Source organism: Apium graveolens, chromosome 4, assembly GCF_009905375.1.
Source record: "Apium graveolens cultivar Ventura chromosome 4, ASM990537v1, whole genome shotgun sequence".
NCBI classification, from domain to species: Eukaryota; Viridiplantae; Streptophyta; class Magnoliopsida; order Apiales; family Apiaceae; genus Apium; species Apium graveolens.
In genome coordinates, this window is record NC_133650.1 from 3,893,740 (window position 1) to 3,909,542 (window position 15,803).

The following is a 15,803-nucleotide window of genomic DNA, read 5'->3' on the forward strand; positions in this document are numbered from 1 at the left end:
AGTCATTATGACTTCAATTATGCATTTTTTATCTTTTTAAATTGAGTAAATTAATTGTAAGTTAGTAGTGAACTCAGTAATAATATAGAGCAGTACATATAGTGTATTTAAATAAAATTCAAGATTTTGGTCAACTCTCTATTCAACATATATGTTAATTTGTAGTTTTTTATTTGTAAACGTACTAACGGCATTCTACAGATTAAGTTTAATCATTTCATTTTAAACGTATATTTACTACCATGTTTATATTCATTCATTAAATATAAAATATCGGGTAAAAAAATATAATATAATAATAGTTGAGGGATATTCACTCCTAAAAATGAGGAAGTATTCGAAGCTCTTATAGAGGGGGACATGGAGCTATGATTAGATATATGTTAATATAATATTTTTAAAAATACATAATCAAGATTATATCCTAGCACAATCATAAAAAAGAACAATTATATTATTTTACTACGATTCAAACACCATAAACCAATAAAAATGTCCTAATACAATCCTAAATAATCCTAAATAGAATATACATAGAGATTTAATTGATCATAAATATAAAAATGATTACAACGGTCTACTACTATTTAAAAACCAAAATATGACACAATAATATAACCGTAGATAGATTATAATTGGATATCATACAATATTAGTAAGAATATGATTAGACGCACAACTAATTATAATCATAAAATAACTACATTATTCTACTGCTATTCAAAATCCAAGATATGAGATATTGATATAATCTCAGATAGAATATGATTAGATATTCGTCGATTTAATATTTAAAAAAATAGACAATCAAATTTAAATATTAATACTAGTGAACTAGTGAATAATCTGGAACCAAAGCCCAATAGACCATATAAGCCCACTTGGTGCTTGGTTTAACACAAGTATATTAAGACAGCCGTACCCACACAACTTGGTTGAAGCCTAACTAAAATCAAATGTCAGGGATGTCTAAACATATGATTTTATCATCAAACACAAAGAGAACGTTAAGCAGTTGTGGCAGCAGTTATTTATCGGAGGAGCTGATATTCAACATACTCTCCAACACTTGTGTCACATCGCTGCTCGGATGCAAATCTGTTTGTAAGTTATGGCATTCTATTATTTCAAAACCTAATTTCATGATTGCTCACCACATAATTTCTGTTAATAAATTACCTTCAATTATTATGATCACGTCTAGAGTAGACGATAGTGAAGGTTGTCACGCCACTGTTTGCTACCCCGATTCGCTCGAAAAACATTCGGTGAATATCCCATTGAATCCCCCTTTTGATCATTTAGAATTTGTGAGCTCTTTTAATGGTGTTGTCTGTGTTTTTAATAAATTTTTCGGTGATATATATTTATTAAATCCCTTAACTAAGAATTTTAAGAAATTATCCCTCCCTCCTGCTGTGGCCACTGTAAGTAGGAGGCCAATTGTGATATACCCTGCGCCTCCTCGTCCGTATTCTGCTTCTATGGACTGTTCGCCCACCATTGTTTTCGACAACAGACCACCACTATTAAAAGCCTGGAAAGTTGATGTCGGGTTTGGATTTGATTGTGTGTCCTGTGACTTTAAGGTTTTATTGATTGAATATCGGAATGCTAATAATACACACGTGGATTTAGCAGCAGTAAATTTGTATCGTTCAAGTTCTGATTCCTGGAGATCAATTGAGGTTGGTATTGATTTACCAAGTCTTCTCTATTACCCCTTTTGTCCTGTTTTGAGGTCTGGTCCCGTTGTTGACGGGGTTTTGTATATGGAAGGTGCGGATGTCATAGTAACTTTTGATTTGCATAATGAACTCTTTGGACTGATTTCCTATCCTAGCTTTGTTCATACAAGGAAGTCCAACGTTTTGGATTTTGAAGGCTCTGTGGCTGTGGTTCTTGAAACCGTTCCTGACGGATCACTTGTTGAAAAGGAGCTCAGTTTGTGGACACTGGTAGCAGTTTCCGATGACGTGACTTGGAACAAAATGTTCACTTTTAACCATGGTTTGGAGGAGATAGATTGGTTGTTTCTCTATTCTGGTAAAAATCTGTTTTTTGGAAAAACTAGATTAGGAGAAATGTTGTATGATTACAGGAAGAAACAGACTAAGTATGTCAGACTTCCATCTCAAAGCTTTCTTGTAATAGTTTTCAACCACACAGAGAGCTTCCTCTCAATTGAAGAATTTGCGGGAGTAGAAGACAGCTGAATGCATATGCTGGTTGCTGCTAGTTATGTTTGGTGAGTTATGTTTACGATACACAATACATTGAGTTATTTGTTTAAGTTGTACACAGCTGGACAGTTTCTTAAGTTTTCGTTTTGGTTCCTTGTTTCCTTGTAAAAAGAACTATTTTTATTTATTTATGGACATATTATATAAATTTGTCACTTGATTGTATAAAGATCAGATTTTTTTTCTTGTCGCTTCTTTTTTCTCACTACCATTAATGTGGTTTAATTATTCATTACATCATTAAATGTATTCCTTTTGAAGAATTCCGTGTATGTCATGCGTGCAGTCTGCACCCTTGAACAGTTTGGGTTATATTTATGTTGCTGTCTAGTTTACACGAGACGCTAGCAGATTTCTAGGAAGTGGGATGTGGAATGGTAAAACCGGAGCAAAATTAAAAGTTGTATGTTTTGAAATTGTATGGAGTGTGCTTATTACGATGATCAGCCCCTTAATTAACTTTCTGCTTTTATATATAAGAATTTAACAGCCTTGCTTGATGGCCTTCATATGAATGACCTATAATATTGTGACAGGGTGAGCAAGATGGTGATTGTGATGCTGCGTGTCGAGGGTTGATGGAGCCTTACACTTGGATGAATGGTAAGTGCATATTTGACAATAAAAGGATCGTGCATCTGTTGCTAATTACAATGTAAAATCTTGTATTTTTTAATGTTTAAGGCTTTTTGTGTTTTACTGGAGAAATGCGTTTAAAGAATGAAATATGATGTAAGCCAGTGTGGTTTTTTCGTCCTGATGATAAATCATTGGTTGGAGGATGTCAAGCCACTTGAGAACCAATAATTGTTAGCTTCAGGTGAAGATAAATTACCCTCTATTATTATGATTACCTCTAGAGTAGACGATAATGAAGGCTGTCACGCTACCACTATTCTCTACCCCGGACAATATTCGGTGAATATCCCCCTGATGCCCCCTTTTGTCTATTTAGAATTTGTAAGTTATTTTCATAAATATGAAGCTGATTTATATCTATTAAATCCCCTAACTAGAATGTATAAGAAACTCAGGCTTCCACCTGCTGCTTTCACCACGACTGAGTTGAGGAAATGTACGATACTCCGCCCACCACCACCAGTCTTAAAAGCCTATAAAGTTGAAGTTGGGTTTGGATTTGATTGTGTATCCCGTGACTTAAAGGTTTTATTTCTCGAATATCGGCAAATTGATAATAATCTAGGAAGCACCGACACTGATACGGCGACACCGGACACAGGACACGGGGATTCGTCAATTATCAAAGTGTCGTGGATACGGGACACGGCAAAAAAAAGTTTCAAAAATATAAAAAATATTTTTATGTGTTATATATATAGATGTATGTATATATTTGATTGTATATATATAGGGTTATAAAAGATGAAGAGGGGAGGTTATAAAAGACAGAGACCCAAAATTAGGATTAATATAAGATGGTTTGGGCTTTTAAAAAAAGATGTTGGGCTTTTTTAAGATGATTTTGGGCTTTTTTATATGGGCCGAGTCGGTGGGCCGTGTCGGTCGCGTGTCGTACCCGTGTCGGTCGCGTGTCGAACCCGTGTCGGTCGCGTATCGGTTGCCTTTTTCTGTCGACACGCCATGTGGTGTGTCAGACAACTCAGCCGTGTCGGTGCCGTGTCGCCGTGTCGGCCGTGTCCGACACGCATACGGCATCCTTTTTGGAGTGTCGGTGCTTCCTAGATAATAATCATATGGATTTAGAAACAGCGCATTGATAATACTGAGTTAGCAAGTCTTCTGTATTACCCCCATGTCCTGTTTTGAGGTCTGTCTCGTTGTTGACGGGGTTTTGTATATGGAAGGTGTGGATGCCATTATTACTTTTGATTTGCATGATGAACTGTTTGGACTGATTTCATATCCTAGCTTTATTCATACAAGAAAGTCCAATATTATGGAGTTTGAAGGCTCTGTGGCTGTGGTTCTTGAAACCGTTCCTCACAAATCACTTGTTGAAAATGAACTCGGTTTGTAAACACCGGTAGGAGTTTCCAATGACGTGGGTTGGAACAAAATGTTCACTTGTAACTATGGTTCGGAGGAGATAGAGTGGTTATTACTCTATTCTGGTGAAAATATGTTTCTTGGAAAAACTAGATTAGGAGAAATGTTGTACGATTCTAGAAAGAACAGACTAAGAGCATTTCCAAAGCTAATAGCTAAAATGGTTAGCTAAATGAGCATTATCTAAAAATTTGTTGAATTTGTAAGAATTTTACTCCAGTGGTACTAGCTATAATGGTTAGCTATATTCAATAAAAAATTTTATTATTATTTTTACATACATATATATATATAAATTTTGTATGTTAAAATAAATTTAGTATATATTTAGTTAAATACAGGTGAAAATGTAAAAATTATATTCATTGAAAATATATTAAATATAATAGCATTTTAATATATATTACAATTGAAATATAATAATATGTTTAAATATAACCAAACACAATTAATAAACATTATTTATATATCTATTATAAAATATATAATTATATTATATTATATCTATTTGTATTATACAAATATGCAATGTAAATTAAAATAAATATGTTAAAGTTCAAAATATTATATATAAAATAAAATTTTTAATATATATATATATATGTATTAAGTGTAATATAAATATATGTATATACTAATGTGTATAGTATGTGGATGCTTTAACTAATGGATACAGGATCAACAAATATAAAAAAGACGCGATGGAGGATATCTAAAATTATTGCTAACATGTTTAATGGTTGGAGGGGTATATTTTTTACCTAATATCTATATCATGTTGCCACGTAGACTTTTTACCTAATAGGTGATAAGTTGGAGATGCTCTAAGTATGTCAGACTTCCATCTTAAAGCTTTCTTTTAAGAGTTTTCAACCACACCGAGAGCTTCCTCTCAGCTGAAGGACTTGACTTGAGGGATTTAAAGATAGTGGACCTGTTTGGGGTTCCTTAAAAAATGTAACTTATAACTTAAAGTTGAAAAGTGTCATATAAGTTATATGAACATCGTAGCTTATAAGTTATTTAGGTGTTTGAATAATTTTGCGTATAAGTTTATTATAAGTTGTTTAAGTGTTTGGTAAATCATAACTTATAAGGTAAATTTATTTTTAAAAAAATCGAGATATTAATATAATAATTGATTACATGAATAAAAAATTCAACCATTTCAAATTTATATTTTCAAAATTAATTTTATTCCCCGTTCCGGAAGCCTTATTTGCTCTATCAGTTTATTATTATTATTTACAAGTGATATATAAATTATTATTTATAGGTCATTTTGAAGCTTAGATAATTTTTCTATAAGTTGGGTATGTATTTGGTAAATTATAAGTTAAAAGTTAAAAAAATATTAAAAAGAATACTTATTACAATGGCTTTAATTAAAAAGATTATTTGTTATGCACAAATATTCCGAAAAACTAAAAGTTAGAAAATTTATTCTAACATTTCAACAAATCACGAAAACTTATATTAGTAAAATGAAAAAAACACCGACAAATTAAGTGGTGGGGACTACTAAGAAAAATATAGTAAAATTGAAATATATTAACCTAATTTACCTGTTAGATAAATGGAAACTGAAGTTCAAAACATTAAATTGGGAGAAAGAGGTTGAAAAAATAAGTCAGAACTCAGAACGGGAAAAGTACGTGCCTCCTACTTTCAACTGATGACCACAAAATGGTGAAATGAAAGCTAGATTGATAAATGGCCAAACAGTCGGGGATAAACTGAATTGGTCTTTTGGCCCATATAAGCTGCACATGTGATGCCCCAAACAGGCGCAGTGTTGGTTCGTCTTTTAACTGAACTCGGTGTCAGTAATTTGACTCCAATAACACTTCACTGTGATAATCAATCTGCTCTTTACATTGTTAAAAAACCCAGTTTTTCACGAACGTACAAAGCATATCAAATTGGATTGCCATTTTACTCGTGACAATGAAACTGCAAACGACAGAGGTTGTAAAAACGAGTTCTTATTCCTTGAGATTTTGACCCTCCCGATGGAGACAATAGCTATCTTATTGATTGCTAGAACGCTGAAGGTACCAATTTCTATCATTGCCTTCATTTTTGTTTCTTGTTGATTTCCATCCTTTGTTTTATTTTTTTGACTTTTTCGGAATTACAACAGGTGTAAAGATTTGTTATGCGAAGTTCACACTCATAATACAATCCTGTCATTACAACACCTTATTGATAGTCGTTTGGCATTATTGTATAATTTAATTATATGTAGGTGCTCCATATGAGTAAATTGTATATCGTAATGTAAACGGTTTCGTGTCCAGACATAATAATTTTTTACTGCTACTTGTTAAACTGTCGCTTATTTCTACCCCTTTGTAATGCAGACCCCAGCTTTGAGTTTGATGAGAACAATACCGCTGCAAGTCGTTAGTATTGCTCCAAGATCTTAACTTTCTGCACAAAGAATTTCGTCTGATTCTCCCATGGGTGTTATAGAGAATGGGACAAGTTCTGGTCGTGTGTATGATAAAGGTATGTGTTCAGGTGTTATACGTGTATTTATTTTAACACATTGGTTTATTGGATATTTATTTCTCACTTTTTTTGCATAATTCAAAGTCCCTGTTCTCAAACCATTATTGATGTCAAGTAAGGAAATGTTCGCTAAAAGAGACCGTGATGAGAAGCCTGCTAAAATTGATTCATCCAAAGTTTCCATGTCAAGTCCTGACCACATGAAAGTTAAAGTCAGTCCTGCTGTCAATCCTAACTAGTTTGCTTCTGTTCATGCTATTGACGCCAAGCCCCTGTCATTTGTGCATCAAGTGAAGGACATGTTTTTACCACAAACATTGGATGGGTATTCTGCCCATAACCTCACGTCTGTTCTGGATCACACTGTTGGGAACGCCTTTCATGTAATCTCATCTATTACTACTCCCTTCTTTCTTTTATTCGCATTGTTGTTGGTACGAGATTTACTATAATGTACTAAGGTGCAAAAAAGAGCTAGAGAAGTTCAAGTAGCTTGAGATTAAGCATGCTAACACCGTGAATGAGCTGAAGTCTGCACAAGATTTATTATCCAAACAAAGGGCCAAGACTGTGAAAGTGCAGAAGGAGTTTGACGAATTTGTAGTCAAAGTTCAATCCCTCGAGCAAAAGATGCAAGTTGAAGCTCAGAAAGTTGCCACTAAAGCACCCCATGAGGACTGTGGTGAAATGATGTTGGAATTCTGAAGTGACAAGTGGAAGTTGTGGGATATTGACGTGGCTATCCATATCTATAACAAGTCGTTTCCTGATGACGTTTTCAACGTTGACGCCCCTGAAGCTGTAAATGATGATGTCAAATTCTTTCTCTGAACCTATTGTTTAAATGTTACTGCTTTAAACTCTGTTTTTGGTAATCATCAGTTCTTGTTTGGCTTTATTGCGGGGAACTTTTGTTCTTTTTTCAGTAAACCTATCGAACTTATCTTTATTTGGCGTAGTTATCTTAATATCCATATTAGTAATTTTTTACAAAATCCTGAGTTACTCAAGAGACTTGGCCCTGCTTGCAAACAAATAAAAGAGTTACATTGTGCACTTGTAAGTAAAGATATCAGTCAGTGTAAAGACATGATTTTGTTTCAATTCTCTCCCCATTACGGGTACAAATAAGGCTCTTGGACAGCTGCAAGCATTCATCTATGTGACATTTTGGACAGTATACAATAAAAAAATAGAACCAGTGCAAAAATAGTATCTATGTGACATTCAAACCTAAGTAAGAGTTATGTATGTATAAATGTGACTACTGATTATCTAATAATATCTATGCTTTTTTGCCACGGACTCGTCACCGAATCCCTTCTTCCTCTTGCCCTTGTCATCCTTTGTGTTTGCATTTCTGTGGTCCTTTTCATCCCCCATCTTGATCATTCCCATCTGCATTCTGACACTCTCGCTTAAGTGTTGAAGGAAGAACTCTCTGTTACCATCAATTTTTTCTTCTTTTTCTATGTTGTCATCTGAAACAACAAGGTTGACAGTTTTCCATTCAAGATTATCAAGGTATAGTTTTCCCAACACTCCAATCTTGTTCAATCCGAAATAGGTTTCATCATTTTGAAGTTGGCGGAATCTGCAATCCACCTTATATTCGAATGCCTTGTTAACCCATTCTTGGAATTCCACACACGAGTACTTCTCATTACTACCGAATATGTAATGATCTTGCTTACGCAATTCATTCAAAAAGGTAGTAATACATGCTTTTCCATGACGAGAAGCAAGTTCCAAATACTCTTCATCTGTGCAAGGAAGTTCAAATTTGTGTTTAACAACCTGATATTCCCTGGTCTTTTCCGAAGAATTTTGATTGAGGCCGGGCCAGAATTTTTGCATATCTTTTACCAGTTCAGGATCCTGAAAAATAATATTTGGATCATCACGTGTAGACTCATACAAATAAGATATTTCAGAAAAACGCACAATTAACATACTTTAATAGTAATGGACGGGGGTTTTGACCAAAATTCTTTCCAAAATCCCGGGGGTAGCATGTTAACTCTATGGTTACCTGAGATATAACCCTTCTCCTTTGTGTCATCATGTTTTACTTGATGGTCGCATTCAGATGCATATACCGATGCATATACCACTGTATATTTTCCTTTATCCGGCATTGTAACTTCAACACCATGAACGCAGAAAAATCCATGAATGGTGAATGGTGGCCAGTCAGGTTCCTCTAACAAAGGTAGTTTCCGATATGGTACGGAAGCCTTGTTTGTTGCTACAACTTTGTACAGCAGAAACTCTCTTCCTGATAACTCCGGTGAGCGGGCGGCTCCGTCGTCGGCGTTCCTGGACCTTCTGTGCGTGAGAGAGGTGTAGCTGCAGGTTGGGCGCCTGCAAAACAACACCGGAAGGGGGGTTTGGCTCCCACGGCGCCTCCGGTGTAAGAGTAAGAACAAGCTTTGGAGAAGATGAAGGTATATATGTTCGTGTGATTTAGAGGCTGCTGTGTATATGTGTATGTGCGATGGCTGCTGTGTGTTTTGAGTATATGAGAGTGTGTGAGTGCAAGAGTGAAAACATTTTCCAACCCCTAAACCCTTCAGTCTTGGGGGTATATATAGCCCCAAGGTAGGGTTTAGGGGTAGTTACCTCTAAATCTGGGTCGTTGGATGCTGGGACCAGAGGATGCCTGACTTGGGTGGATTGCTTACACGTGTCCAGGGGAGGACCACCTCCAGAGTACCCTAACGGCATCTGACACGCGCCGTGCTTGTCTGGTGTGCTGGTTGTTGATAGCTGTCATAGTCACGTGCCCACGTACCTTTGCTTGGCGGGTTGTGGGATGTGCATGTGCTTGCTGGGACTTCCCTCATTGTGGTTTCGGCCCTGATCCGGATCCGGGTATGCAGGCGGATCCGGATCCGGGAAGTAGGATAGGCCCGGGCCTGGGCTCCTATGCTTGATTGGCCTGAGAGAGGGGGGTCTTAGCATGTTGGTTGATCCTGCCTCCCTTTAGTCCAGGTTGACACCTACCCGGGTCTATTATGCCCTATCATTTGCCCCCCACTCCCTTATGCAGATTTTCTGGATGAGGGAGTAGATTAGGATCGCATATTTGGCTTAGAGAAAAATTTCTGCCCCTGAATCTGGTGCAATGGATATCAATCCAGATTAAAGTATAGTAGTTTATTCAGAAAAATTTCTGCTCCTGGTTGCCCCCAATCCGGATCTGGTGTAATGGATACCAATCCGGATTAAGGTAGAATAGCTGCTCCAGAAAAATTTATGCTCCTGGTTGCCCCCCAATCCGAATCTGGTGTAGTGGATACCAATCCGGATTAAGGTAGAATAGTTGGTCCAGAAATTTTTTTGCTCCTGGTTGCCCCCCAATCCGGATCTGGTGTGATGGATACCAATCCGGATTAAGGTAGAATAGCTGCTCCAGAAAAATTTCTGCTCCTGGTTGCCCCCCAATCCGGATTGAGGTAGAGTGGTTGCTTTAGAAAAAGTACCCGGATTGGGCCTGGGTGATTTTTGCTTCCAAATCTGTATCTGGATGAAAATGATCCGGATCAGGGCTCTTGATCCGGGTAGTGCGTAGTGGAATTTGAAAAGTCGAGGAGTTGTAACGTCCTTCAGTTTATTCCCTCCCACGAATTTGAATTTTTGGGTAGTTATTTCCTGAAAACTCGGCCCATAATCATTATGGGTTTTAAATGTGTTTTAATATGTATATAAAGGGTTTTTTTTTGTAACTGTTTTTTCTTCCAATCCAGCTCTTCCACGTGGCAGGGGGTTTTCTCTCTCCGTCTTTCTATAAAAGGATACACCTCCCCCTTCTTTTCTTTTTTATTCTCCCAAAAGAAGCCGAAAAGTCCTTTGTTTTTTCTCCTTTTCTCTCTCGCTTCTTTGCAAAACGCGGTGCTTGCGGTTGATTGCTGTCGTTGTGTCTCTGGCCTCTGCATCGATCTCCCATTAATTTGTAAGATCTTCATTTGCTGCTTCGTTTTATTCTTCAGTTTTTATCTTCGATTTTGTTCTTGCTTTTTGTTCTTCGATTTTGCATACGTCGACTTGATAGTAGATACCCCTTTTTTTGCTTGTTTTTGTAATGGTTGTGTTTGATTTTGTTTGATTTTGATGTTTAAACATGTTTAGATCTGTGCTTTTTTGTTTGTTTTTGGCTGTTTTGTTGCAAAGGAAATCGTGTTTTCGGGTTCAATTTTTCTGGGTTCTTGGGCCTGTTGTTGCTGTTGTTGGCTTAAATGTATGTGTCTAGGGGAAAACCTTAGGTTTTGCTCTTTGATTTTCAAAAGTAACTGTTTGTGGGTTAGGGTTTTGATTTTGATCCGGGTCGAGTGTATAGGATCCGGATCTGGGGGAGGTTTCTGTGTAGAATTATATGACGGGTTTTTAAGGTGTTTTTGGTTTCTTTTGATCCGGGTATATGGGTTTTGTTTTAGGTTTTTTCCTGCTATGGGTCCGGATCTGGGTATTTGCCACCAAGATCCGGGTCTATGGGGGTTTTGCTTTTGTGGTTTGTAGTTAACATGATCCGGATCGTTGATGTTTTTCCGGGTTGGACTTGCATTGGTGGTCCGGGTCATTAGGTTATGATTAAATTAACATAACGTACCTGATTCGGACCACTTAGTAAGACAAATAAAATATGTAGGGCACAGACTAACTGACCTTCAATTTAATAGGTATATGGTCTGGACCAAGGAGCGAGCTAGGAAAGTATATAATTGCTATCCAAACTTTTCTGAGGAAGAGAGTGATCCGGATTCGTCTGGTAGAGAACAGATCCAGGGCGAGATGGTTAGAAAGGGGTCTGGGTCCGTGGGAACAATTACGAGCTTCCGGTTCAAGAGGCTTCCAGAAAACTCTGTTATTTTTACGCCAGAGGGCCGCTGGTCTGATATTAAGTATTATTTCGTGAGAAAGCCACCCGGGTTCGAGGATAACATTTATTATACCCGGGTCAGATATGAGAGGCACGAGGATGGGCACCCGGGTATTTATGACCAAGGTGCTCTGGAAGCAGCTTTTGCTTCCTTTGGGATCAACCGGGATCATTACCAGCTGAAGGATTTTCATGCGGAGGCTGACCCGGGTGATATGGATAAGGCGATCCGGGCTGCTTTTCAATTGACCAGTGATATTGCTTGGAGGTGGCCCGAACCGTATGAGAGGATCTTCCATCGTCCTGCGGATGGTTTTGTTCCGGTTTGGCTGGAGCATCTAAGGTCCGGGTGGAGCCCCAGGTGGCACATTTTTCTGAAGCACCTTTGTAAGTATGTCTACAGGATTTCTCCTATGCAGATAACTCCGAATGGGATCAAGTCTATGACCTGGTTCATAGCTTGCTGTAACAAGTCCGGGCTCCTTCCTACCTTCAAGTTATTCCACCAGATTTTTTACCTTTCTAGGTCAAGCCAGAAACCTTTCTACGAGCTGAGGTTCCGGGCAGCAGAGTGCGGATTCGGTCCGGGTAGGTCCAAACCAGTTATGCATCAGACCTCTTTGAAGCATTGGAATGGGGAGATACTGATGTTGAAGGGTTACGATTTGGAGTATCTTCCTTATTTCACGACTGGGGAGGTTAAGACGAAGTTCAACCCAGAGATCTTAGAGGGGGAGGCTGTAGACCAAGTTAGAAAATTTTGTGGTAGTCTCGGGTTCCAGCCAACCCGGGATACGTTTATGAACCATAAACTCATGTTCCAACTTGGCTGTAAGTTCTTTTTTAACATGTTTTTTTTTTGATCCGGGTCTCCATCCAAGCATGGAGAACCGGATTACCCTTCTTTTGCTTGTAACTTGTAATCTTTGGTCCGGATCAACATACCTTTTGTTTTTCACTTGTAGCTGATTTGCATAAAACGTCTTGACATGGTCCGGGCTTACTGCATTATTCTATTTCCGGATTTGGTAGTCTTTGCATTTTTATCGATCCTGTGCTGATAGTTTCTCTTTTCAATTTTTCAGGTTTGCCGCATTACAACCCTGCATCCCGGGCCATAATGTCTTCTTCAGCTTATGCAGCAGCTTTTAACTCGTTGGGATTGGCATACAAGACAACAAAGGGGGCTCCTGGTACCGGATCCGGATCTGCGGATGCTGAGGGTGGTGCCGAATCTTCTGCCCCCCGGAATGTGTCTGATCCGGCCAATGTGTCCTTGGCCAAGGACCCGGACGTTCAAGAAATCTCTGAAGAGGAACCTCCTTCGAAGAAGAGGAAGTCCGCCCCGGGAAAGCCTCCCCGCGGAAAAACTGTTGTTGCTGATCGGGTCATATGCGATTCGGAGGGGAAGGGACCGGATGGGGCTCCTATCCGGGTAGGGACAAAGAGCCTTATTGATCTGGCCGGGTTCATGTCCAGTATCCCCTCAGAAGAAGATTGGGAGGTGGTCGAGGGCTACAACATGGCTGCTGCCTTGAAGAGGGTCACTGGTCAATGGGGGCAGGTAATTTCTGGATTTTTATGCTCTTAGTTCCGGATTATGCCCCGAATTTACTTTGTATTTTGCTCATAGTATTTTTTTTTTCTCAGCTTGGGAGTGCAATATCCATTTGCTCCGACGTTGCTTTCACTGAGCTCAAGGAGGCCAACAACCGGACCAAAGCAGAGAAGATGCTTTCTGATTCCCTGAGGGGTGAGCTGGAGGAGGCCCGGGAGGGGTTTCGTGTAGTGGAGTCCGGGTTGAACGAGAAGCTGAAGGACTCTGAGACCCGGGCTGAGGGGCTGGCCCAGGAAGTCGAGAGGCTGAAGGTCGAGCTTGCTGCCAAAGAGAATCTGAAAAAGGAGGCCATCATTGCTGAGTTCAAGGCCAGCGATGTCTATGACTTCGAAGTTGCTCAGGCCGGGGTTCCCGAGGTACGCAGATCCTGGGTTGTTGCAGAGCGCCATATCAAGACTGACCCTTTTGCTTCGTGGGATAGCTTCATTCAAGAGTTCCTTGCTGCAAAGGCTGCTGTTGAGCAGGGTCAAGGGGAACCGAAACCCTATGATGGTCCGAGTCCCAGTTTCCTCTAGATCCGGATCAGCCTTGCAAGGCTTTTCGGGCCCAGCCCATGTAATTTCATTTCTAGGATTCCTTTGTTTCGTACTTTGATTTGAACCGTGTAATATTTGGATTTATTCCGGATTGATGTCAATCCGGATTAGCCTTTTAATTTCCTTTGAAAATGTTTGCTTTTCTTCCATATTTTGTTATCTTTTTGTGCAATCCGGATCCTTGTCATGGCCCCTAATCCGGACTTGTTTCATATCGGGTTTGGTCCGGGTATGGGACAGTGTCCGGATTGATGTCTACTTTTTTTCTTTGTTTACTTGAAAATTTGCAACCTGGATTTGAATGCTAATCCGGGTTGCTTTTTGCTTTTAAATTTGCTATCAATCCGGGTATATGACCCACCCCGTTTGATGTTTGCTTTTCTGCTTTATGTACTTGGAAAATTTAAGTACATAATGGTTTTTTGCAACCTGGATTTAAATGCTAATCCGGGTTGTTTTTTTTTTGATTTTAAATTTGCTTTCGATCCGGGTATATGGCCCGCCCCGGTTGATGTTTGCTTTTCTGCTTTATGCACTTGGAAAATTTAAGTACATAATGGTTTTTTGCAACCTGGATTTAAATGCTAATCCGGGTTGTTTTTTGCTTTTAAATTTGCTTTCAATCCGGGTATGTCTAACCCGGATTGGTGATTGCTCCATCTACTTAGAATTTTTCTAAGCAAATAGTGGTTGCTTTCGTTTTTTGCTTCTGACCCGGGTGTGAGAAGGTACCCGGGTTGTTTTTTCCTTCCATAACTGGTAATTTAAAATAACTTTCTGAGAAGGGAAAATTCTTTTCATTGGTTTGCAAATTTTTTCATACAAAATATCGGATCATAGATTGGTTGCTTGCCATAGGCTACAAGTTCTGGTTGCTTTTGGTTGCTTTTCTACTGGTAGAATTTTCTGAGCCTGAGTCCATGCCATGTATTTGGTACTTCAGAGTCATCCATGTTCATGAGCTTGTATGTTCCTGGCCTTAGAACTTCCTTGACTTTGTATGGGCCTTCCCACTTTGGCATTAGTTTTCCAGTGTTTGTGGGGTCTGAAGCTTCCGTGTCTCGAAGGACCAGGTCTCCAACTTGAAAGTTTTTGACCCGGGACTTCTTGCTGTAGTGCTCTCTTGTTTTCTGCTTATATTTTTCCATTCTTGCCACTGCCTGGTCTCGGACTTCGTCGATTAGCTCAATATTCGTTCTGAGCCCCTCCTCATTTGCTATCTCATCAAAGTTGATTGCTCGATGGGAGGGGGATCCTACTTCAATTGGTAGCATTGCTTCAGTTCCATAAGCCAGCTTGAAGGGGGTTTCTCCTGTGCTTGTTCTGGGGCTTGTTCTGTATGCTCAAAGTACATTAGGCAATTCTTCTGGCCATTTGGTTTTGCTTTCACTGAGTCTCTTCTCTATCCCCCTGAGAAGTATTCGATTAGTTACCTCAACTTGACCATTTCCTTGAGGGTAGGCTACAGAAGACTTCTTGTGTCGGATGCCCCTTTCTTGAAGGTAGGATTCGAATTCTGAACCGACGAACTGTGGACCATTATCTGAGACAAGTACTCTCGGGATCCCGAACCTCATCAATATGTTGTCCATGAACTTGATGCAGTCTTGTTGGTTTATTGTTCTCATTGCCTTTGCCTCTACCCATTTTGTCATATAGTCAATTGAGACTAGTAAGTACCTGAGGTCTCCTCTGGCTCTGGGAAAGGGTCCCATGATATCAATTCCCCATACAGCAAATGGGATTGGTGACAAGACTGAGGAGGGTAGGACTGGGCTCATCCGTGTCACATTGCTGAAGAGTTGGCATTCCTTGCATTTTTTCACAAAGTCTATCGAAGCCTGGTGGATGGTAGGCCAGTAGTACCCCTGCCTTATGATTTTGTGAGCTAGTGCTTTTGCGGACATGTGGTCCCCGCATATTCCTTCGTGAACATCCATAAGGCAGTATTGTGCCTCTCCTGGGCCTATGCACTTGAGAATTGG

The 15,803-nt window shown here is 39.1% G+C and overlaps 1 protein-coding gene across 2 annotated transcripts; it reads left to right on the forward strand.

Moving 5' to 3' along the window:
- Positions 1 to 924: 924 nt before the first annotated feature.
- On the forward strand, positions 925 to 7,683 carry LOC141717503 (putative F-box protein At4g09190). Of its 2 annotated transcripts, XM_074519613.1 has the most exons (5): positions 925 to 2,046; positions 2,170 to 2,248; positions 2,780 to 2,846; positions 6,635 to 6,782; positions 6,870 to 7,683. In XM_074519613.1, the coding sequence occupies exons 1-2, from the start codon at positions 957 to 959 to the stop codon at positions 2,214 to 2,216; spliced, it is 1,137 nt and encodes a 378-aa protein (XP_074375714.1). In that variant the 5' UTR covers positions 925 to 956; the 3' UTR covers positions 2,217 to 2,248; positions 2,780 to 2,846; positions 6,635 to 6,782; positions 6,870 to 7,683. The 2 variants fall into 2 exon arrangements, with proteins under 2 accessions (XP_074375714.1, XP_074375713.1); XM_074519612.1 differs by having other exon boundaries at positions 925 to 2,248.
- Positions 7,684 to 15,803: the final 8,120 nt, after the last annotated feature.